Source organism: Eleutherodactylus coqui, chromosome 2 (assembly GCF_035609145.1).
Source record: "Eleutherodactylus coqui strain aEleCoq1 chromosome 2, aEleCoq1.hap1, whole genome shotgun sequence".
Taxonomy (NCBI): domain Eukaryota; kingdom Metazoa; phylum Chordata; class Amphibia; order Anura; family Eleutherodactylidae; genus Eleutherodactylus; species Eleutherodactylus coqui.
In genome coordinates this window covers 41,704,651-41,731,452 of record NC_089838.1, presented here as the reverse complement: position 1 = coordinate 41,731,452, position 26,802 = coordinate 41,704,651, and the positions used below count along the sequence as shown (strand labels likewise).

At 39.8% G+C, this 26,802-nt stretch overlaps 1 protein-coding gene across 2 annotated transcripts in view; it reads left to right on the top strand.

Moving 5' to 3' along the window:
- LOC136611244 (protocadherin alpha-C2-like) overlaps positions 1-26,802 on the top strand; it is an 82,513-nt gene that overhangs the window by 9,813 nt on the left and 45,898 nt on the right. The window contains exon 2 of one of the 2 annotated variants that reach the window (XM_066590674.1): positions 23,421-23,479. The exons of the other annotated variant lie outside the window; for it this stretch is intronic. Within the exon in view, the coding sequence (XP_066446771.1) occupies positions 23,421-23,479 (59 nt within the window). The remainder of the gene's footprint in view (positions 1-23,420; positions 23,480-26,802) is intronic. 2 annotated transcript variants of the gene reach the window in all.

Below are 26,802 nucleotides of genomic sequence, written 5' to 3'. Positions count from 1 at the left end.
ATTTGCCATATTTGTTGGTGAGACTAGTAACTTATATATTTCATAGAGAGCATGTCGAATAATACCTGATATTGGGCACATACATTCAAACTGAGTCCTTCTTCGATCAAAATGATGAGACTGGATAATTTGCCAAGTTGTGAGGGCACATAGTTCAGAAATATGTAACAGAATTAGGTCAGATACCCATCTCCCATCTTGAATAAAATTCAGAGCTCTAAACTTATTATCCAAGATCCAATAATGGAATAAACCATTTTCCAATCCCAGGTGAAAAACTGGCTTACATAAGATAGGATACCATGAGGATGATGTTGGTGAACTATTTTCCCTCGGAAATACTCTAGATGCTAACTTCAATATCGAGCCTATGGTCAGATGTAGTTTTGCCTCTGAGGTTGTATAATCCAAAACCACAAGGGGACTCTTATTAGAGCTTCCAAAAACCAAACCGAGCACTTGAGGGAGAAGGGCCTTGGTAAAGTGAGCAGGAACCCAATGGTTTCTCTCCAAGAACTCCAAAATTCTCCTGTGGAGATTTCCTAATATGCAAACGATTTTCTGCAGTTAATCTAGTAGCTGTATTGCGCCTTCAGAGGTTCATTGGAGATATGTGTAGATTCTACAACACGTTTTTATTTTATTTAATGATGTTTCATAATCCAGAAGGCCATGGAAAAGGGAATGAGTTCAGTCTGAGTTGAAGGGGTTTTCTGGAACAAAGCTATTAATAACTTATCCTTAGGATAGTTCATCAATAGCAGATCTACAGGACCTACCATTGAGGACCCTACCAGCTGATCAGCTGCTGCAAAGGAGCTTGCTGCTGGCTAGAGGGCTCAAAATGCTATGCAAAATGTAATGCCCCAGTATGCTACTACAATGCTCTCCCATAGCAGTGAATTAAAAAAAACAAATCTTGTTATTTGTATGGTGCCAACTTATTCTGCAGCACTTTCAAGTAATTTATTTATTACCTTCCACCAAGCTGGGTACTCATTTTACCGACCCCAGAAGGATGGAAGGCTGAGTCAACCTTGAGCCGGCTACCTGAAACATTCAAGTTATTGAAAACCTTCAGGTAATGAGTGAGAGCTTAGCCTTAGCTGCATTTTTGCAAGGCCATGGATCCACACGTAGCTGTCATTAATAAAACCGCTTTACGTTATCACTTTTACCCAAGCCTTATAGGAACTAAAATAATTACCTATATAATAAAGATGTAGCATTCTTTAAACCAATATGTGCTGTTATAGTAGTGCACCAGGCATAGCTGCACTAGTAACATAACACGCTATTCTATACACTTACTATTAGAACGGAGTTTACTGAATGCTACATTGTATAGGTTTCCAAAAACCTGTTAATTCCAGGACAATGTGCGTATATCTCTAGGGAAGGTAAAGTTAATTCACTTGGTTTCAAACCTAATATTGATTTGCAGAATTAATTTGAATATAATTGGATTTACTAAATTATTCTAGTGACATCCATTATACTGACTGTTTCATGATAGATTTTTTTTGAAATTGCTATTTGCTAATGTAATATAAAGATCTAGTGAAAATAAATCAGAATACAGTATCTAGGGCAATGTATTGGCTCTATTGTCGATAAGTAAAGGTATGAAACACAATGCAATTAAACAATCCATGGTTGTCATCGGAATTCCATGACAGAACTAACACATTCATTGCAGACTAATATGTTTTTTTTCAAGCACTCATCTGTAAAATGCGTGTTCTATAAGATGATGAGTTTTTACCCTTTTACTGTCCTTGACAGTTTTCCGTTTGTGATGTTACCCAGTGGGACTTTGTAGACCAGTTTTTTTTACCTTTCAAGTTCATAACTTTGATAGCATTCTGTGCAGTAAAATTAGAATTTATTGTGCATAAGATATACTTAAAGGATTATTGTAGATTACTCAAAGATAAGAAATTCTGAAAAAAATGTAATTGAATTATGGGGCATGTGCAATGAAATGTGTTATTCTTGGAGTGTGCCAACCATCATTGAGGTCTTGGCTGCCTGCAAGTAATAAACTTACATCTGTGCTTCCCATTCTAGAGAGAACCTAATGACTTGTTTTTAGTCAGTCGTCTGAGCACTAAATCATTATCACTTTCTGTATAAATCATATGAAAGGACAAGTCAATTGTTTATTTTTTTATGTTTGACAGTCTTTCAGCTCAGAGCTCTTGGGTTTCATCCGCTTACTTTAGTGTACCAAGCAGCTTGCTGGTTTATCGTTTTAACCTGTTTCTCTCCCGTGGCTCAGGACTGCAGTGCGTTTTCACATGCAATATTCAGATTTATGCTTTCCACATCACAAGACATTTGTGTTCTCTGGTTTATTATTATTAATATTGTATTTACTGAGAAGATAACATTTTAAACTTAAAGGGGTTGTGTCACGATTCAAAGCCCTAAAGGCGCCCAAATAAATAGAGAGATTGTCAAGCAAGCACTTAGCTGCCTCCAGCAGTCCCATCAAAAGAATGGAATGGCAGGGCACATGATTCTTTGTCTCTTAATTCACACAGGAGAACATAGGTTATGCTACTTTAATGATTGGTAGGGGTCTCAGCAGATATTCCCCCATGGCCGGCTGCATACGAACGGATTGGATTCCGCATGTGGGAGCCCACAGCAGAATCCGACCCTCTGTCCAGCCGGCATCCGTGCATATCTGTCATTAAGCTTCTTCATCTGTACTGTGAATGGTCCGCATGGCTTGCCGTTGGACATGCATAGTACAGATTAATTTTTTAACTCCTGCTTTTCCCATGTCATCATCTGGCGATGACGCAGAATCTGCAACCTTCAATGGAAACCGTCCACCCGGAATCTGCGCAAAAATGGAGCATGGTGTGAGTTCTTTCTGCTAGCGGAAAATCGCAGTCGCTGTCTGCTCGTATAAGCGGACATGCAGATGCTCCATTGGTTTGAATTGCTGAGGAATGCCACGGATTGTCCGCGCAGGAGACGATCGTGATTTAAACAATTGAAACCCAGTCGTGTGCAGGGAGCCTATCCTGTTCATAAGGGATCACTTTCAATCTTGGAACAACCCCATTTAAGAGAAGCTGTCACAACCGAATGATATTCTACTAGTGGGTTTAAAAAAGAAGGCTGAAAGCAAAGTTATGGTCCTGTGGAGTGATGATTGCTCTCAGCCAGACAGCAACTCTGAAAAGATCATGTCCATTCTATCTATGATCCAATACCTTATTTAAGGGGTATTATAAATTAAGAAAGCAGGGTCTTCCTGTAAAAAAACACCACCTACGTGTATGGGCTGTGTCTGGTATTGTAGCTCTGTATCCTTCATCTGTATCCTTATTCAAGATAAGACTGATGTATAAGGCCACCTGCACATGGGCACGTCAGACTCCGCATGCGGAATCCGGCACTAGCAGCAGCGGCGTCCGTGCGTACCTCCTCTCTCTTTACTTGGTCCGCACGGTTCATCTAACATGCGCAGTACATATTTTTTGTCTTTAAACTCCTGCATTTCCCACGTCATCGCCCAGCCATGACGCAAAATCTGTGACCTTTCCTCAATGTCATTGCGGGAGGGCCGCAGATCAGATGGCTTCCATTGACTTCAATGGAAGCCTTCTGTGCGGAATCCGCACAACAATGGAACATGCTGCGATTTTTCCTCCATGAACGGAAAATCGCAATTGATTTCCGCTCGTGTGGAGGAAAAAGAGTATTTCAATAGCATGTTATGGGCTGTATTTGCTGCGGAATCCAGAGGACGCCCGCACCGGGTTCTGCAATGCGAATCCTCTCATGTGCAGCCGGCCTAATACTGCCAACTGTCAATAGAAACTAGTAGCACACTTGCTGAAAAAATACTGTGGCAACCCCTGCTTGATATGAATTTGAACAGTTGTTCGTTTTGAGTATGGGTTGTGAGCTTCTGGTGAACAAAAATGAAGTATTGTGACTGGAAAAAGTTGCAGGCATCCATATATTTCCCCCACAATGGCCACCTGAGAACTTCAGAATGACACAGTGGACTGATGGCTGCTCATACTGCATAATACATGGATATGCTGGATCTAGCACAATGAGAATCACATAGGGCATATGGACAGAAGTTATTTTATTGATACAACCTCATTTGAAAATCACCTATATTATTTGCATATTAAAACTAGATATTGAAAAATTTGTTGATTTTTTATTATATTGTCGACGTGACAATGGGGGCTAGTCATATTGACTTTGCTGCAACAATATGTTTTACAGCAACTTTTAGAGATATGCTTTACAGCAACTTCATGGACTATTCACACAATGGACAGAGCTGACCCACTGACTTTCATGGGAGACTGTTCTAGGCATGCTTTGTGTAGGAAGGGGAGGAAGAGAGCTTTGATCGTAACCATGTAAATGGTGGATCATGCTTTTCTATATAAAGATATATATGTGGAGAGAGAGACAGACAGATATGTATGTGTGTTCACCCTTAATTTAGCTTGAATTTCCCTTAGTAATGTTGGGTTTTGTGTATTTTGAGCCTTTCCATCTCAGATTCTGCTTGAATCACTAGAATCAATATTCAGATGGAACCCTCAATAGAACCATATGCTTTAATTATTCAAATAAAGTCACAAACTTTGGTCTACATATTAAAGAAGTACTTTGGCAGCATAAGAAGGTGCTGAATAAAAGTTTAATTTATTCCCCCACAACAAAGAAAAGAAAAAGACCTCACGGTCTAAACGTCCCGGTATTTCTTTGCTGTGAGGGGATAAATGTTTGGACTTGCAGGGGAACACAGGTTTGGATTCCCTTTCTTTTGGCTGCTGCATGATTTGGTTCAACACAGTGTGGGTATATGATTTGTGCTGTTGGTACAACCTCTTTATTTTTCTAAACTTTGGTCCACATTTGACGAGTTCTCCATTTATTTTTGTTGTTGTTTTTTCCGTGTGTGTAGTGGGGCGGTGCTCACAGAATAGTGTATTCAATAACACTATTCTATCTTCCAAAACTAATGGAAACAAAGTCCATGGTTACATCAAATGTTCTGTCTGAATACTGTTTTTGCCTATTCTGGAAAGACTAATCATACACACTAGTGTAGTGTAAACCAAGCCTTATACAACTTATTATGACGCCCATCAATGCAAACTCACAAAATCCATTAATAAAAATATATACCAACATGTACGTTTCTTTAACATGGGACTCTATGGATATACATCTTGGGATATGTCGGATTTAGGGACAGTTTAAAAAAGGGCACATTTGTAAGTATACAATAGAAAACAAAGTAGTAGAATTGGCATTACTTGCATGCTTTACTTATAAGTGGCCATAATTCATGGAACAGATCCAACAGTTCCATCAGCAGCATATTGATTTCTTATTATATGCTTGCAGACCCAAGAGATAACAAGGATCACAGATTCTTAGCTCACAATTTTTTGATGGTTACATAATATAAAATGAAAACTAATGTGTTAATATATGCATTGGTATTCCAAGAAAATTAGAGTTTGTCAATCCGAAACACTGAGTAATCATATACATATGCATCATTGCAAGAAAATGCAGCCAGACAGTTAGAGCACTTATTAACATTCTGGTCCTAGATAATAACATAAAGCCATTGCTACAAGAGACAAATTAACAGTCCAATGATACAGTGAGTCCAGACAGAGTGACTCTAAAGACATTCACAATTTTACTTTGTCCCTACGCAGACATTTTTTACAAGGTTTCGACTTCATTACTGTCATAGAGATGACATTGTAGATTTTTGGGGGGTTGGTTAGCTTTTAAAGATCTCCAGATGTCTATGGCTCAAAGGAAAGTTGCTAATATAATGTTTTAACCTTATAATTGTTACGTCTGTGCAGGCTGTGGAAACAATGACCTACACAAACGCAACCTAAATAAGGGCTGGTGGGAGGAAAGTGGAGAAGGGATGTGCAGACACCACTGGACACCACCAACAAACATATACCAACAGGGAAAACGAACAACAGACCCAACAACACACCTGACTGCCTTATTCTTACCAATGTACTAAACAAACAGACAGATGGAAATATCTATAAGTAAGTACGAGGTATTGGTTTGAATTTTGGCCATAACACGTAAGCTCACAAACCCATGTCAAGAGTCTTCATAGAGTCCCTACTCTAGCAAGACAACTACAACAAAGAGGGGACCTGGTCTACAAGCGGGGAGGATCACAGTGGAACCTAGGGACCAACTGTCTCACCCTAGATGGTAATGTGCAGGAGCACCAGAAATACAACATAAAACACACTGAACAGGACTGTTCACACCTGGTGTGGTAAACACTTTTAGATGTAGACAGGACATGACCCAGTTCACACCAAATGGCTGCAACATAAAGGGAACACTACACAGAACAAGACATTGTTCATACCTAGTGTAGTCCACAGCTTCAGACATACACTGAACAGGACCTTGTTTAGACTAAAAGTCTGCTTACCTCACAGACAGAAGGAAACCCACTCAGAACCTCATGCATGCATAGATAAACAGGAGCTATTTCAAGTCCACTCACCAAAAAAGGTGAAAGAGTGTCAGACACTAATCTGACATAAAAGGAACATGTTGTCAGATATCACCCACCTGACAACATACAAGGAATTGGATGTCTGGAGGCTGATAAAAAGGAAGGAATAAGGGGCCCGCAGAACTTGCAGACAGGGAAATCAGGTGTCCAGACCATCTTCAGGGAAGGTGGGGGAAACAACTTCAAACAAGCAGCATGCAGGGCACAAACCACCAGGTTTTGAGATCAAATGGGATAATGGAAAAATGTCCGTCACCCACTAGCAAAAGGGGCTGGAACTTATGTGCAAAGACCAGTGGCGATAGTCTGATTGCAGCAATCCACACGCCCAGCCAGCTCAAACATCCCACACCTGTGGAAGTGTGCAACTAGAAACCCATAGAACCACATTTCCCAGGAGCAACGCATAATAATAATATTTCTGGGTGGCTTTCTTTATCCTCACTAGTTAGTGTTTGAAATTTTCTCACCACAACATGGGGCTTAAAGAGGTTGTCCCGCGGCAGCAAGTGGGGTTAAGCACTTCTGTATGGCCATATAAATGCACTTTGTAATATACATCGTGCATTAAATATTGGCCATACAGAAGTTATATACTTACCCCCTCCGGTGTTGGCGTCCCTGTCTCCATGGCACCGACCGAAGCCTTCTTTTGCCTGGATTAGACGCGCTTGCGCAGTCTGCCCTCTTCTGTCCCGCTCCGGCGTGCTCGCGCCGCAGAAGTCTTCTGCGCATGCGCAGAAGACCTGTGCGGCGCGAGCACGCCGGAGCGGCCCCTTCAGCGGGACAGAAGAAGCAGACTGCGCAAGCGCGTCTAATCGAGCCAGGAGAAGGCTTCAGTCGGCGCCATGGAGACGGGGACGCCAACACCGGAGGGGGTAAGTATATAACTTCTGTATGGCCAATATTTAATGCACGATGTATATTACAAAGTGCATTTATATGGCCATACAGAAGTGCTTAACCCCACTTGCTGCCGCGAGACAACCCCTTTAACATCTTTACAGAAAATGACATAAATTATACCAGAAATCTACTATAGCGCATAGCTGTTGAAGAATTCTGTGTAGACATGCAGAGGTTCTGAGCGTCACATAACATATGAAGCGGCGTATGTGCCTCTTCATATATTGGGTGCATCATTCAGCGGCAAGGATCATACTACATTTCAAATTATGTATATGTCACAGAGAAAACACAGCAGGGAGCTGGAAGAGGTGTATATAGACTTGTTTGTTATTTTTACACACGGGGAGCCTATGTAAAAAATATTGAATAAGTCAGACAACCCCGTTAATAATTCTCCCAAATATAGTTATTATGACTATACCATAATTAATATTATATCTGCACTATAATTAGGCATTATCTGTCAAAAGTTTTAGAACAGCTGCATTTTCTAGTTTTTATTGATATTTACACAGTTTATTGTCTCAAATATACTTTGGAATGAAAGCATAGAACAAATAAACAGGTTAAGATGAATAAAAATAATAGATTAACTTTGCTTCACCAAAATAAATCTAAATATTTGACTCTTCAAAGTAGTCACTTCTAGCTGATATAATAGCTTTAGGCCGCTTCCACACAGGCGACAGAATCGTTAGATTTTCTCGCGATGCGACAGCGCTACAAAATACATGTATGTGAAGCCCATGCTTTCCAATGGGTTCCATCACATCAGCGATGTTTTGTAGGCTGCTACATTGCGAGAATACAAAATTGCAGCATGTTCCCTACAGCTGTGATTTGCGATGTTTTTTAGCCCATGTTTCCCTATGGAGCCCTCAATTGTGTTACTTGTGTGGTGCGATGCAACTTTTACAGTAGGAAATCCGACTGTAAAAGCCCTGAAGAAATAAGCCCTGTCTGCATAAAAAAGAATAAAAATAATACATCACCTATCAGGCGCTGTCAGCTTTGGCGCACGTCCCCTCTGCAGCTTTGGCAGACTTTTCTGTAGTCTTCAGGCAGCCCTTCCTAGATTGGTGGTTTAAAATACCTGCCTCCAAGAAGCATTAGCTGTGATTGGTTCTTGAGCGCCGCGGCTCAGTCAATCGGAGCCAGCACACGATGAATATATCACAGCCATTCATTGAATTTACTGATGAAGAGCACTGAACGCCCAAAAATAGAACAGACACTGCTCAAAAATTGCGGTGCTCAAAAAGCAGCGATCGAGGGGCTGTCTGAGGCTGTGTGAGAAGCTCCACTGAAGACAGCGAAGCCTTTGACAGCATTTAGTGCTGAAAAAACCTTCTGTGTGAGGGAGGCCTAAGGGTTATAATTGTCTGTCTGTCTTATTTGGTAAATTGCCTTTTTCTTGCTATTATGATGACAATGTGCAGTGTCCTGAAGAGTAAAACTGCTGAGATTCTGCCCTGGAGGGTATTGTAATGCAGTCTGTTGCAACACTGGTTATATAAAGTAGAATTAGAAGGTTTAAAAGTAGAGATGAGCGAGCATACTCATCCGAGCTTGATACTCGTTCGAGTATTAGGGTGCTCGAGATGCTCGTTACTCGTGACGAGTACCACGCGATGTTGAGTTACTTTCATTTTCTTCCCTGAGAAATTTGCGCGCTTTTCTGGCCAATAGAAAGACAGGGGAGGCATTACAACTTCCCCCTGCGACGTTCAAGCCCTATACCACCCCCCTGCAGTGAGTGGCTGGCGAGATCAGGTGTCACCCGAGTATTAAAATCGGCCCCTCCCGCGGCTCGCCACAGATGCATTCTGACATAGTTCAGGGAAAGTGCTGTTGATGCCGGAGCTGCTATAGGGAGAGTGTTAGGAGTATTTTAGGCTTCAAGAACCCCAACAGTCCTTCCTTGGCCATAAAAATCGCAGATCGCACCTATCTGCGATCTGCGATTCCTGTTCTCTTCTCTATATGCGCTCAATGGGGTCGGCGGCAGCAGCGATTTTCCGCTCGTGGTGGGAAAATCGCAGCGTGTCCTATTCTAGCATGGATTCCACGCAGACGGTTTCCATTGAAGTCAATGGAAGCCGTCTGATCCGCGGCCCTTCCGCAATGACATTGCGGATGGGTTGAAGATACTGCATCACTAGGTGATGACGCAGAAAAAGCAGCCAGTTTGAAAAAAAATTCTGTACTGCGCATGTCTGATGGCTCGCCATGTGGACCATCCACAGTATAGAAGAAAAGAAGAAATAGCAGATATGTGTGAAATGCCGGCTGCGAGCAGGATTTGATTCCTTTGCGGGATTCCGTTTCCGACCCGCCCATGTGCATTCAGTCTAAATGTGGCAGAAAAATGTGCTTCACACCATTTTGCAATAAACAATAAATCCATCTCTACTTATGTGACAACCCCATTACCATGTCAATGAGATAACATGAGTTTTTATAATCTTTCACAGACCATTCAGATCTCATGAAGATTACTCAACCAGAGTTCTGCCTATTTAAATTATGTCTCATTAGTTTAATGGACCCTGAATAAAGATTGGGCAATCCTGTTATTTATGACCTTTTATCAACTTGTACTGTAGATCTATAAATTAAGGCCCATTTACATTGGACACTCGTCCCTGTATCCCCGCGCTCCCATGCTCCTGCACGGGAGCTAGTACAGCTGGCTCGCACATGGAGCAGCCAGCAGAAGGGCGGGGCAGTGCAGGAGATTTCTCTCCTCTCGTTCCCCTGCCCCTCTCCATTCACATAACACAGGCGCCATTTGCTATGGAACGGTAGCTGTTTAAACTGCACGATGAGCGATGATCGTCATCTCTCATCTTTTAGCAGCCTAAAAGCGGGGTGAGAAGTGTAAAAGAGCAGAAAGCCACAACTTTTTGAGCAACACCACACTTGCGTAAAAGTATGTCAATTTTTGACAACAGAAAACGACCATCATCCCGTACTGTATACAATACCTCTCATTTCATGGTACATATCAAAAATATCATAGTGACTTTGGTTAGTGTAATAAATTCCTTATAGTGTTCCTAGAAATGCACCACACAGAAAATGCAGCAAAGTTATTTTCTAATTAGTTACTAGCTACGCCCAACAAATAGCTGTTGATGGCCTTTTGAGCTAATAACTCACATTCACAAGCATTAAAGCAAAATGATAGATAATTTTACAATATTGTACATTTTATTGTTCCTTCAGGACAACTGTAGCTATGTGCAGTATTAAGGCATTCTGATGTCATATACCACTAAGAAGCCCACTCTATGAGTCAGAACAGACAACAGCTTTCACTCCGGTGCACTGACCGCCATGTAATACTACATTGAAAGGAATAGGTAGCTAAAACAGGTCTAGAAAAATACAATTCCTTTGAGCCTGAATATCTGCTCGTCTGACTGAGCTCATACCCTCCTCTATGGCTGTACTGCAGCGGATTTGCCTGTTCCTGTGGTCCCTCTGTGATCTTACAAGATGATCTATTTCACTAATTGAAAACACTGATCACTGCTACTGCACCAGAAGTCTAAGATAATACACGTTGATCTGACTGGCTAGCACCGCTCATGGAAGCAGAGCTGTCCATTCCAAAAGCAACATAAAGGGTCTGACTACCAATGCACACCAAGCATAAGGTAGTGAGTTGAGCGCCATCTTGAAAGACTGCTGAGAGTATGGGTAGATTCATGGAAATGCAGCCATAGAGAATGACTCCAGGCAATATTACTCCTTCCCTCTGGTTCCAGGATAATTTTTTTTTCCGATGACCGAAGAGTTGCTTTAACTTTACTGTGTGTGTATACTGCAATATGTTTAAATGGTGTAAAATAGTAAAATATGTATATTGTTTATATATGACAATGATAGATAGATAGATAGATAGAAGATAAATAGATATGAGATAGATAGATAAATAGATAGATATGAGATAGATATATAGAAGATAGATGGATAGATAGATAGATAGATGGATAGATAGATAGATAGATAGGAGATAGATATGAGATAGATAGATAGATAGATAGATAGATAGATAGATAGATAGATAGATAGATATGAGATAGATAGATAGGAGATAGATAGATAGATAGTAGAGATGAGCGAACACCAAAATGTTCGGGTGTTCGTTATTCGGAACGAACTTCCCGTGATGCTCGAGGGTTCGTTTCGAACAACGAACCCCATTGAAGTCAATGGGCGACCAGAACATTTTTGTATTTCGCCGATGCTCGCTAAGGTTTTCATGTGTGAAAATCTGGGCAATTCAGGAAAGTGATGGGAATGACACAGTGACGGATAGGGCAGGCGAGGGGCTACATGGTGGGCTGCATCTCAAGTTCACAGGTCCCACTATTAAGCCACAATAGCGGCAAGAGTGCCCCCCCCCCCACTGTCAGCATAAAGATCGTTCTCCTCTGCCACAGCTGTAACAGCTGTAGCAGAGAAGAACGATGTTTGCCCATTGAATTCAATGGAGCCAGCAAAACAACAGGTTCCACTGAATGCAATGGGCTGCCCGCGATCGCAGGATGAATGGTCGGAAAGGGGTTAAATATATAACCCCTTTCCTGCAATTCATCCAGAAATGTGTTACACTAAAAATATATACCGGCGTATAAGGCGACCGGGCGTATAAGACGCCCCCCCAACTGTCACCTTATACGCCGGTAATACAGTGGAGCAAAGAATAAAAAGCATTACTCACTTTTTCAGATGATCTGCGGCGCTCCTGCAGGCTGTCGCTCCCTCCTAATCCACGGCAGAGTATTCCTTTCTGCACGAAAGGCTTGAAATCCCCGCCTCCAGAAACACAGCCAATCACAGCCAATGACAATGATGTCATTGAATGGCTGTGATTGGCTTGAAATCCCCGCCTCCAGAAACACAGCCAATCACAGCCATTCAATGACATCATTGTCATTGGCTGTGATTGGCTGAAGGCACATGTGTTTCTGGAGGCAGGGATTTAAAGCCTTTCGTGGAGAAAGGAATAGTCTGCCGGGAACCAGGAAGGAGCGACAGCCTGCAGGAGCGCCGCAGATCATCTGAAAAAGTGAGTAATGCTTTTTATTCTTTGCTCCACTGTATTACCGGCGTATAAGGTGACAGTTGGGGGGTCGTCTTATACGCCCGGTCGCCTTATACGCCGGTATATATTTTTAGTGTAACACATTTCTGGATGAATTGCAGGAAAGGGGTTATATATTTAACCCCTTCCCGACCATTCATCCTGCGATCGCCGGCAGCCCATTGCATTCAGTGGAACATGCTGTATTGCTGGCTCCATTGAATTCAATGGGCAAACATCGTTCTTCTCTGCTACAGCTGTTACAGCTGTGCCAGAGAAGAAGGATTTCTCTTCTATATGTTCTCAATGGGGTCAGCGCTGCTGCCGCCGGCCCCATTGAGCGCATATAGAGAAGATTTATGGCCCTAAGAAGGACCGTTGGGGTTCTTGACACCTAAAATACTCCTAACACTCTCCCTATAGCAGCTCCAACACGATAGCGCTTTCCCTAAACTCATGTCAGAATGCATCCATAGCGAGCCGCGGGAGGGGCAGATTTCAATACTCGGGTGACACCTTATCTCCCCAGCCACTCACAGCAGGGGGGTGGTATAGGGCTTAAACGTTGCAGGGGGAAGTTGTAATGCCTTCCCTGTCTTTATATTGGCCAAAAAAAAGCGCTAACGTCTCAGGGAAGAAAGTTAAATTAACCAGAACACCGCATGGTGTTCGTTACGAATAACGAACATCCCGAACACCCTAATATTCGCACGAATATCAAGCTCGGACGAACGCGTTCGCTCATCTCTAATAGATAGATAGATAGATAGATAGATAGATAGATAGATAGATAGATAGATAGATAGATAGGAGATAGATATGATAGATATGAGATAGATAGATAGGAGATAGATATGATAGATATGAGATAGATAGATATGAGATAGATAAATAGATAGATAGATAGATAGATAGATAGATAGGAGATAGATAGATAGATAGATAGGAGATAGATATGATAGATATGAGATAGATAGATAGATAGATAGATAGATAGGAGATAGATAGATAGATAGGAGATAGATATGATAGATATGAGATAGATAGATAGATAGATAGATAGATAGATAGATAGATAGGAGATAGATACGATAGATATGAAATAGATAGATATGAGATAGATAAATAGATAGATAGATAGATAGATAGGAGATAGATAGATAGGAGATAGATATGATAGATATGAGATAGATAGATAGATAGATAGATAGATAGATAGATAGGAGATAGATAGATAGATAGGAGATAGATAGATAGATAGGAGATAGATATGATAGATATGAGATAGATAGATAGATAGATAGATAGGAGATAGATAGATAGATAGGAGATAGATATGATAGATATGAGATAGATAGATAGATAGATAGATAGATAGATAGATAGGAGATAGATACGATAGATATGAAATAGATAGATATGAGATAGATAAATAGATAGATAGATAGATAGATAGATAGATAGATAGATAGATAGGAGATAGATAGATAGGAGATAGATATGATAGATATGAGATAGATAGATAGATAGATAGATAGGAGATAGATAGATAGATAGGAGATAGATAGATAGATAGGAGATAGATATGATAGATATGAGATAGATAGATAGATAGATAGATAGGAGATAGATAGATAGATAGGAGATAGATATGATAGATATGAGATAGATAGATAGATAGATAGATAGATAGATAGATAGGAGATAGATACGATAGATATGAAATAGATAGATATGAGATAGATAAATAGATAGATAGATAGATAGATAGATAGGAGATAGATAGATAGGAGATAGATATGATAGATATGAGATAGATAGATAGATAGATAGATAGGAGATAGATACGATAGATATGAGATAGATAGATAGATAGATAGATAGATAGATAGGAGATAGATACGATAGATATGAAATAGATAGATATGAGATAGATAAATAGATAGATAGATAGATAGGAGATAGATAGATAGGAGATAGATATGATAGATATGAGATAGATAGATAGATAGATAGATAGATAGATAGGAGATAGATACGATAGATATGAGATAGATAGATATGAGATAGATAAATAGATAGATAGATAGATAGATAGAAGATAGATATGATAGATATGAGATAGATAGATAGATAGATAGATAGGAGATAGATATGATAGATATGAGATAGATAGATAGATAGATAGGAGATAGATATGATAGATATGAGATAGATAGATATGAGATAGATAAATAGATAGATAGGAGATAGATAGATAGATATGAAATAGATAGGGGATAGATATGAGAGATAGATATGTGATAGATAGATAGATATGAGATAGATAGATAGATAGATAGATAGATAGATAGATAGATAGATAGATAGATAGATAGATAGATAGAAAAAACCTGCACAGTTGACAATTGTGGAAAGAAGATTTATTTAAAAAAAACAAAAACAGGTCCAATCACATTGACAAGTATTTCCTGTGTGATCGCTTTGCTGTAGGTTTTGAATGGTTTATAATGACAATAATTCTACTCTCTACTTAGTCAAATTACCCCTATTTTCTTGTTTTTTGTTTCCTGGAAAAAGATGGTACTCGTAATTGGATTTCTGTATTTTCACTTGGGCCACAGCTACACCATGTGCAGCATGCCAAATTAAGATGCATGTGTTCTGCTCAAGTTGCTGGTGTCTGTTTTCCAATCTGTCATTTTTATTTTTATCTTCATTCTGATGTGGAGAATTACCTAACAGATGACAATGTCTCTGGCTCCAAATGTCATGTTTTATTACTCAGAACAGTTTGCAACTAAACAATGCCTCTCAGTGTAAGGCTAGTTGTACAGCAGAACTAATGGGCGCATATTATAATGTATTTGTTATCCATTTTAGATGTGTTTCATAGTATGGTGATTAAAGAAGGACATACAGTATCAAATAGAAACCTGCAGAGTAAAAAGGAACCCTGAAAGTAGACTCTTATGAAACTGTGCAGTATGCTTTTGGTGCATAGACACGTATGACAATTAGGTAATTTATACTTATAGCCTTGTGAGGCTTATTGGATTATTTGCATTTGTTAAAGTATCAACTTCTTCAAATGTTATGTCTAAGATTTACTGGTATATTTTTTCTTTCAAAAGTATGTCATATTTGTTAGTTGTTATTTTTTTGTGCTTGCTAAACTGGCATGGTAGAGGGGCATTTCTCTTTTTGTGCATTCTGAGTGTTAGGGCTCTGGGTGTGGTCCACTGTGCTAACCAACCAAACCTGGCTTTTAGATCAGACTTGGTATGGCTGGCAGCTGACCCCAGTGGTCAAAGGGACCAAAGCAGGGAAAACTCAGATGGGTAACTTGCCCTTAGCTAAGCAGTAAGATGGAAGAGCCCTGCCTATAAGCAGGGTAGGTGTCCTAATAAGAATGTCCCTGCACTGGAACCCTGGGGCTGACTATCCCTGATAGGAAGCAGGGACAGTGTACACAAAGTACAGAGCAGGACTGACTACCACAGAAACAGGAACGATGCACAGACTGGACAGCTCAAAAGACTGAACAGTCCTGAAACAGATGACCTAGATGTGCTAGGTGTCTGAAGCAAACACACATCAAACACATCAATTCTGAGGCAAAGAGGGAGGGTCCCCTGCTCACTTAAATAGAAGGGTAATTGCTATTTAAACTGCAGCTGGGCTGTGTGCACTGAGAGATGTTAACTCCCTCATTGCTGGTAGAAAATAGAACAAAGAGTACATTTAAGTAAAAGCTTGATGCCCTCATTTGCCCGGAATACCAAGAGGGCAGCAGACAAGGGTAGCAGACCTAACACTGAGCCAGAGAGAAAAGCCTCTCAAAGAGTGGCTTACATTTTTGGCTAGTAATTTAAAGTAATACTACAATACCAGATGTAACCCCAGCTAATTATTAGGGTTAAAAAAGCTTGACCACTTAGATTAGGTGATCAGCCTTTTATTTGCAAATATATTGCTTTTAGGAGACAACAAAAGTGTCATCCCTCACCATTTTTAATTGCAGCTAACTATGCAGTCCATCCAAAACATTACCTCCACTATATAATATTCACATTTGAACAATAATGGACAATCTACTGTCTTAGTGAATTCATTAATCTTACTTTAAAATTGTCTCTTAGGGCTTCTTCAGATGGGCGTGATTTTCTCCCATTATGTGGCCATGATAATCACGGCCGCATAATGAAACGAAACAAAACCTTTGATGTCAATGTTTTTTTTTTCATTAGCGATATTTTCCCCCGTTAATAGAACAGGCAAGAAAAGATAGGACTTGCCCTATCTTTCCTGTATATAGTTAATACTACATGCAGAGGAAGATAGGGCAAGACCTATCATCTCGTTGTTTTATTAAAGCGCTTATGTTATAGCGCGGAGTTTGAATACTCTGAGAACAGAAAGGAAAAAAAAACAGTGCATGCACAACTACTCTCCGTAGCGGTGAACATAGTAGCGCACACAGCCATGTGAAGAAGCCCTAAAAATGTTTGAATTCTCTTGTAGTTAAAAAAGGGTCTGTTTGCATTAGAATTTTTATGTATGTTTTATATTTACATTATGCAAATAAGGGAGAAGGAACAATATCTCTGCAGTGCTACATATTAGAAAATACATGAAAGTCAGGAAATTAAATTAAATCAGAAGCATGAGAGGTCTTTTCTACTGCTATTTGCAGTGACTTTTTTGCCACCTATTAGAAGGCAGCATTCCTGCAAGTTGATGTTAGACTCTTTAAAGAAGCCTTGTAACAATGGCTGAGAATTGAAAGCCAAGCCAGAATCCATACACAGACAGCTGTTTCGATGTGTTTGCCCCTCATTAGCACACAGTAGGTTTCTGGCTTGGCTTGTGAGAGGACTGTGATGTGGGTCCGGAACGCTAGCTTTTCTCCTTAGGGAGAGCACTTAGAAAGTGAGTGAGTGAGGAGATGTTAGGTACCTGTATCCGCAGAGGCCCCTCTTTTGGATGGGAGCTACTGTTAGGGTTGCTACTGGGATCTGTTGCACTACATACGCTTTCAGCAGCATAGTCCCACAGGTGTGGAATGATTGAACTGGCTGGCCGTGGATTTCCCCAGTCAGGCAATCCCCAAGGTCTGTGCTTATTTTTATACCAGTTCCTTTGCTAGAGGCTGCTGGTCTTTCTCCTGTCTGTTCTGGTGTGAGCAGTGTCATGCTCCTGCATTTCTGTGCAGGTTCTGTTCCGTATAAACTGTGTCATGCTTCTGCATGCCTGTGCAGCATTCAGGAAGTTCAGTGTGCACAGTGCCATGCACATACATGTCTGTGCAGCTTTTGGTATGTGTAGTAGGAACTGTATTGCGGTGGGTCGTTTATCATTTAGAACAAGGTAAGTCCCCAGGTTCCAGCGCAGGCTCGTCCCTATTGGGACGATTGCCCCACATTGCAACAGGTTTCCTGGGGTTAGTTGTCTCGTTAGTGTAGGGCCCCGCAAGACAACAAGGACCCTTGAAGTCAGGCTTGTGGACTTAGGTATCTTGGCCAAAATATGAACTAATACCTTGTACATTCTATAGTTATTCCATCTGGCTATGTGGGCAGGTATGTAGGTGAGTGTTTTGAGCATTTGTCAGTCAGTGTGTTATATCTATTCATGAGTTATGTCCACTGCGTCTGAGTTCACCTGCCGGTGATTTTCGTGTCCATTTCGCAGTTCTGCAGTTTATGTGCCAGTAAGACTCTGAGTGTTCATAGCCTAGTTTAACGTTACAGAATACACATGTACACATATAAGGAGATATTTGTTTATGTCCCTGTTTGCCTTGCCCCTTGTTCATGTCCATGTTTGCCATTTTTTAACAGGAGACTTATAAGGCCATTCATGCTCCTCTGGGTAATATGAAAATAAGGGAGATGAAACAATAACTCTGCAGCACCATCTATTAGAAGGCAGCATTACTGCAAGTCAATGTTAGACTCGTTGTAAAAGCCTTGTAACAATGACTGGGCATTGTATGCCAAGACAGAATCCATACACAGACAGCTGTTTCGAGGTGTTTGCTCCACATCAGTGTGCAGTACATTAAATGTACGTGTAAAATATATACAAACATGCCATTTTAAGCATACCAACCAAAGAGCTCCAGGCTCACTTTAGTCTTGGACCCTTTGTCACTGTCATAATGCCCAAATTCTCAGTTCACTCCAGTCTATTACTGAAGATGCCAATATGAACACAACAGCAGAATTTACAGTGACCTATAAAATGATAATTACATTTACAATAAACATAACACCCAACCATAAACATAATTAAAGACATACTTATTTTTATTGTGTAGAATGTCCTTATATTTATTGACCATTAGAAACTCTGCTTGAGCTCCACAATATTTTTTAACCATATAAGTTCATTTTTCATAATCTTTCCTAAATGTCAGACATGTTACAAGGCTAACCAGTGTTTGGGTCTCAACATGTAACCCTCTCAACAGTTCTAATGTTGTGTTGTTGTTTTTTTTGCTACTTTCCCTTTTTTGAAAGAAATACCCTAAGAATAACCTTGAAAAACCATGTCATGTAAACAAATATTTTACTTTAAACATAATTAATGAAAACTATACTTTTCTTACATGCCATGTCCGTTATTGTTGTACACGGAATACTAGAAATGATTGTCTTCCAAACCACAAATCTATAAAGAGTTGAAGAGTTAAAAACATAATTCTATTAGAAGTCTTTCTGAGAATACATGTGCTTTGGACTGTGCATAAAGGCAATAAAAATCTTCATGCGCTTTAGAAAACAGCAGACAGACAGTTTTAAGCAATGTTTGTGGATTCTGCCCTTCTTCCAAGTAGACATGTGACAGAAATGTTACAGTGCACAGACATGGCCTTAGGTGCATCTATATATAGGAACACCAATGGAGTACAATATAGCAAGATATTTTTGTGAATGCAGCTGCTTAAGTGGATTCCTTTTAAATTATTTAATATAAATCATTTTATGGCCTTTATTTATGCCCTGAAGTTTTTTCCTGAATTTACACTGTATAGAAAAATGCTTTTTAGTGATGTTACACATCTACATATTAAGACATTGAACTCAAACTGTATGACCTTATCTTTGAAGGACATTGAGAATGAGAGCTATGATAAGCATACTTGATAAATGAAATGTAAACAAATAAGATTATTTTTGGTTGTGTTAAATAATGATAAAGTATATTAATGGTCTTGTTTGTTAGTATTTTAATTTAATACTTGACTTAGTCGTTGCATTTGTTTATATGATGTGATGTACATAGAGGTAATGAGGCCTCATGAAACATATGAAAATGGGGCCATCTTTCTGGTTCTGGTTAACCCCATCACATTTTTAACCACCTTCTTTAGCTTCCTTCTCCTTTCTATATCCTTGGGTCTATTTCCCACACACTTGTTTGTGGGCCAAACCACTAATTAAATCAAATTAAGATTTGTCCCTAGCTGCAAGTGTTGAGTTCTACATCACAACCAAATGACCTTGTTTTTGCATTACATTTTGGGCGCATTACTGAAATGGAAACTGAGGCCATCAAAATCCTGGGGCTGATCTCTAATATGCAGGTATATTTAGGTCGTTGGTATTCATATGTGCTTTGTACATGAAGCAATTATCCAATGTGCTCAGTATTTATCCTTATATGAATGGATAAACCCAGAAATATTGCAATCATATTCCACATATAATCTACAGTCTTTCTACTAATCAAACTAATATTGGCATAGAGAAGAAATCCAGGCTTTTATCCAGGCTCAAATACATTCAAGACACAGATAGTCATTAGAATTTCAGATAATACAATAAAAAAGGTTTATTAGCAGTCTCATAAAGCAACACATTTCAGGGCTAGTGGTGCCTCTTCATTAAGACTAATAAAGACTTTACCATCACTCTGCTTCTAATGTGTAAGGCAACCTTTAAACAAAAGGGTTGGGGAGGATATATCAGGCTGCAGGGAAGAATATTGGAATATTTCAATATGGGCTCGGTTATGGGGGCTATGGGGTGCTGTCTTTGGTTCACCCAATCATTTAACATATAGGGCTTGGTCAGACGAGCGTAGATCAGCACATTTTTCCGTGAGGAATAAAAAATGCACCGTGTGTGCGGGCAAAAATCCACACCTACCAAAGATAGAACATATGGGTGACAATTGACATGGTCATGCAGATTTTTTTCCGCACACAGTGCATTCTTTTTCCATGCAGAAAAACGTGTGGATCTCCGATCGTGTGACCGAGCACTATATGTTAAATGATTGGGTGAACCAAAGACAGTACCCCATAGCCCCCAAAATGACTATCTATGGTTGCAACTTCCTGTTTCCAGTTGTAGAAGGAAGACTAGTTCTAGAGAACAAACTTCTGTGCTCTGCAGATTATTCAGTGCAGGAAAAAACTGAATAAAAATGGAAATAAAGGTTTACATTTTTTCCATTGATTTCAATGGGTTTCAGAAAATGGAATGCTTTCAGTTTGCTGCCATTCTGTTAGGTTTCTTTTTTTTACCAGAACAAATAGCAGTGCTGTTTGTTCCAGTAAAAAAGACAAAATCCTAATGGAACAGAAGCAAGCTAAAAGCTTTCCGTTTTGTTTTTTAAAACCCATTGAAGTCAGTTAGAAAAATATAGAAACATTCATTTTAATTTTAATTCCATTTTTCTGTTCCAAAAACTAAACAGAAAGATGGAATTACAGCAGAAAGCAAGTGTGAATGCACCCATAGGGCTCAGTTAGACCAGCATTTTTTTCGCACACCTATGTACCCAAAATAAAGCGTGTTTACATGTCCATCTTTTAGAGGCACAAAATACCTGCGGGGAATCGCCTCATCACTGAACACTGTGATGGCACTGTCACAGTGTTCAGTGATGATGGGACTCCCCGCAGGGATAAAAGAATCCCTGCTGCCACCCTATTGAAAGCAATGATGAAGGCAACCCTTGCAGGAATTTTTGAGGAAGGGCTTGAAATATAAGCCCTTCCCTGAAAATAAACCCTTGCTGCTGTGAAAAATGAAAAAAAAACAAAAAACATTTAGCAGCGCTGTTGGGGCTCTGGTGTGTCTTCTCCCTTGCACCCCCGCACTCTTCTGTAGCATTTCTTCTGGCTGGGGATTTAAATATCCCTGCCTACTGATAGCACTGATTCTGATTGGCTGAGCACTATGACCAATCAGAGGCAGCGCTCAGCTGTCATTCATTGAATGGCTGAGTGCTGCCTCTGATTGGTCATAGTGCTCAGCCAATCAGAGGCAACACTTTCAGGGGGTGGGGATTTTTAAATCCCTGTCCAGAAGAGATGCTACCGAAGAGTGCCAGGGAGAAGACGTGCCAGAGTCTGACAGCACTGCTAGGTGATATATAGATTTGTTTTTATTTTTTTTACAGCAGCCAGGGCTTGTTTTCAAGCCCTTTCCAGAAAATTCCTGCGAGGGTTGCCTTCATCCCTTTGCTTTCAATGGGGCAGCAGCAGCGCCGGCCTCATGGTTCTTTGCCACTGCATGGAGCTTCGGTCACACGCATTGGGCAGATCCGTGGAGCGCATTATTTTGCGCACATAGGTGTGCCCAAATATTGCTCGTTTGACTTCAGCCTTAAACATATACAAGTGACATTAGGCATACTGTCATAAGTACATGTGATCCTTAGCACAACCTTAATCAAGGGACATCCATGGATGAGAGGAACCCCATACCAAAAACCTAAATACACCCAGTTCTGGTTCTTGCTCAACACCCTCCTCCTAATACTCAGGGTCCTGGCATTTGTGAACTCAAGCTTTCCTACCCTTTCTGTTCCTTTCAAAATGAGAAACAATCAGTCCCTGGGGTTTGTTATCCTCTCTCTTGTTTGCAAATATTGGGGGATAGGAAGAATCTGCCAGGGTTCACACCGGCCTTGGGAACAAGGTTATAGGGCCAACCCAAGGAGGGCTTCAAACTACACAGTTGCTGTAGGCAATTGCAGTAAATTTGCTTGTTTATCTACAGTTATATGGTATGAGTAACTGCTTTTTTGGTCACAGTTTTCACAGTTCTTTACGCTTTTCACCTAATGAGATTATATGCTCTCTGCAATAGTCAAGCAGTGATTTTGTTGTATAACCTGATTTGATAAAGGCCACGAAACTGTGACTGTTTTGTTGAAAATGTACTATTTAAATATTCTTAGCGTTAACATTACAAAATAAGAACGTACGATAATAATGAAGAATTTCAAGGACTAAATAAACCTGTTTTGTTAGTCGAACTCTAATGCACTCATACATTGTAGTGAAATCAATTATTTAAGAGCACATCAAAGGTTTTTGGTTGGAAATGTTTTATTACACACGTTGGCAACAGTGGTGCAGAAGAACTCCAGGTTTGTCAAATAAGAAATCTATTTTCTTATTTATTTAGAATTTTGCATTGTAGTGTTTTACCTTCAACATACTTCAAATTTTTGCAGATGGCTTCCAAAACATACATTTTTTAAAACTATTTTACTGGAAAAACATCTAATCATGATTTATATTATGATTAGGGACCACATTCCATGCAAATACTTATATTTGTCAATTCACTGGATGTTTGGAATTGTTGGCTATATAATCCAACTTTTCTTATTCTTCACAAATTTATCTTTTAGACTTTTTTTAAATTCTGCAGAATGGTAAAATTAAGTATTGTCTTTAAATGTAAAAGATATTTAGATCTATTTTTTAAATTGGCAAACACAGTGCAAATGTTTGATCCTTTATGTTGACATTTATTGCATACATTAAAAGATTTCTGACTGGAACTAAACATTTGTTCTTATTTGCTTCTTCAGCCAAAACATCCTAACCCAGACTGGCGTTACTCTGCATCACTAAAAGCTGCAATGCAGGGGTGAGTACATATTTCATTTTATATTTTAATACATATGACACAAAACAAAGACAGTACAGCCATACAGTAAAATATGGTGCTCTGAAATAAGCCTTTTTGAAATATTTTAGTTTAACTAAAAATTAGAAAATTCTGCATTCTTATGGTAACGTTGCTAAATGTTATCATCCATTTACTTCCTGGCTATAAAAGTACAGTTCCTATTATTTGTAGGAAAGAGGTATTATGTTTTAAATACTGTACGAATAGTAATTTGGTATGTTGAGTAAAGTTCTTTTTACACAGAGCAATTTGGTGCGATAGACCAGCGCCGTTCAACGAGATCAGTGGTTGCCTGCAGGGCTTTTATATCAGATGATTCAGACTGCTAGGGAAAGAAATATTGTTAATATGATTGTTCATCCCATATTGGTATCATTGGTCAGTTGCATGTCTCCCTGTCTACATGGAAAGATATACAGCTGACCAGTGAACATTTTTTTACACAACCCGATAATTGGGAAAAATAACTTTCAGACAGTCCTCCCTGATTATTAGGAAAGTGAAGAAAATGCTTCAAGGTCCATTCACATAGCATTCTTGCAAGCCCTTCCTTGTACATTGACACAAGGCATTCCAAGGGGTTCATAGTACAAACCTATAGGCATGTACACACTACATACACCACCACATTCTACCCAGGAAGCATTTCCTCAAAGGCAGTATAACAAGGTAATATGGCATGCTTTGGATATCACTCCATTTTTACTGTGTTACAAACATAGCAAATGTTAACTTGATATTTACGCATTATGATAACCAAACTGCAATATACTACAAGGGCTGAAAATCAAGTTATCACAATGCTCCAGTCATGTTTGCAATTGCTGCATCTTAATCTCTGCTCAATGTCATGCTTTAATCCCCCATTAATGCTGAATGTGATGAATTTTAAGATTTATAATTTTAAGATGCCAGGAATGCAGTATCCAGTACTGTTTTAAGTATCCATAGCTTTTGCTATTCTTTGATCTTCTTTGTCACAGAGCACACCTTCAGGCCCTGCTCTAGGCATAACATAGTGTATTAGTTTTGCCAAGAGTGTTTCTTTTCATAATTTTTTATGAAATAAGCAATTAATGAGAATCTGGGCACCCGACTTTAAAAAAGACATAAACAAACTGGAGCAAGTTCAGAGAAGAGTTACCAAGATGGTGAGCGGTCTGCAAATCATGTCCTATGAAGAACGGGTAAAGGATCTGGGAATGTTTAGCTTGCAGAAGAGAAGGCTGACAGGAGACTTAATAGCGGTCTACAAATATCTGAAGGGCTGTCACAGTGCAAAGGGATCAGCCCTATTCTCATCTGCACAAGAAAAGAAGTAAGGGTTGAAACTGAAAGGGAGGAGACACAAATTAGATATTTGAAAAAATTTTCTGACAGTAAGGGTGACCAATGAGTGGAACAGGTTACCACAGGAGGAGGTGGGTTCTCTTTCAATGGAAGTATTCAAGCAAAGGCTGGACAAACATCAGTCTGGGATGATTTAGTGATCCTGCACCCGGCAGGGGGTTGGACCCGATGACCCTGCAGGTCCCTTCCAACTCCACCATTCTATGATTCTATGAAAATGAACTTATTGTCAACATCTTTAAGGCTGCTTGCACATGGGCACATTTTTCTGTGGAATCATCCGCAACACGGATCCACAGCAAGTGTCGTTCATAGCATGCTATGAAAAAACGCTTTTTCCTTCACACTTGCGGAAACCAATTGCATTTTTTGTGTGTATTCGGCATGGACAGCTTCCATTGAAGACAAAGGAAGTTGTCCAACCAGCAGCCCTTCCGCAATTGACATTGCAGAAAGGTTGCGGATTCTGCTGCCGCTGCTAGGGTCGCATTCTACTGTGGGCTCCCACGTGCGGAACCCACCTCCACCCTGTGCAGGTGGCCTAAAGGTAGCAAAAACTGTGTGTATACTACTAGTATCTCTTGTATATAGTGTATTCTACTTCAAGTTTACTTTTAAAGTAGAATACACAAAATTGACACTTTATTAGAGACACCATCTCATAGCACATTGGACCACCTTTGGCTTTCAGAAGCAATTGAACATGGCACAGATTCCACTAGGTGTTCAAATTGTTCTGCAGGAATATTGGTCCAGGATAGTTGCCACCAATTATATAGAGATACTGGCATGCTCTGAACAGCTGACAGGAAAAATTCATCGATTCATGTTGCTTGTGCAACAGAAATCTGGGTTTATGTGTTTTTCCATTGCTCAGCAATCCAATTTTGTACTCTTTTGGCCCCCAAAGTTTCAATTCCTGTTTCTTAGACAGCAAGTCTCCTCCCTCACCTCTGGGTTCTCTCCTTGGGGAGAGACGATTACCCCCTAAGCCACTGACCTCCTAGATGTCTCCACACACTTTCTGGGTGCTCTACTTAAGGAAAGAGGACACCCTATTGACCTTACACAGCAATGACACTCAAAGTGGTCATCAGCTGTTATAGCTAATCCATGCTAAGGAACAACAAGTTGTTCATTTGGACACATTAGTTGGTGCACCAGTGTTGTGTTTGGCTGCATTATGCTTGACTGTGTACTGCCTGGTCATTAAAATGATTCCCAACATACTCCACTGATCCCTTCCCTTGACAAGATGTTTACATCCATGAGATCTCCTTCTACTGGATGTTTTTACATACAACAGTATACTGTTTACATCATTGTATGAAAGAACCCCAGAAGGTTGGCAGTTTGTGAAATACTAGCCCTGTCTAGTTTAGCACCAATGATCATACCTCTTTCTAAGTTGCTCAGATTGCTTGATTTTCCCATTCTTATACGGATTCACACTGAAACTGATCCATAGAAAAGTTGCTCACTAGACTGTATGCTGCACTAAAGTGACCATTAAGTGTATATCATACCATTTCATTCATTGGAGAGAGTCAGCATTATTAAGGTAAGTTTTCATTTCAATCTTTGTTCTGCTACAAAAAAAAGAAATCATTTTTTGTGGTTTAAGGTCCTTTTACACACAACGATTATCACTCAAAATGTGATCAAAAGGCTGAAAATGAGCGGTAATCGTTACATGTAAATGCAGGCAGTTGTGCACTATTTGCTCAATTATCATTAGCCAAGGTTTTTAGGCTGGCATAAAATCCATTGTTCGATTGCTGGAAATTCTTTCAGTTTGAATGCAGTTGGTTCATTGTTTCCAGCAGCCAGTGATGGCTTTGTTTTGCTTTGCATATTCAATTAGTGCAGTGTTTACTTAGCCAGGAGGAGTGATGAGTAGAACAATGGAATCTACCAGCCAGATGTTTGCT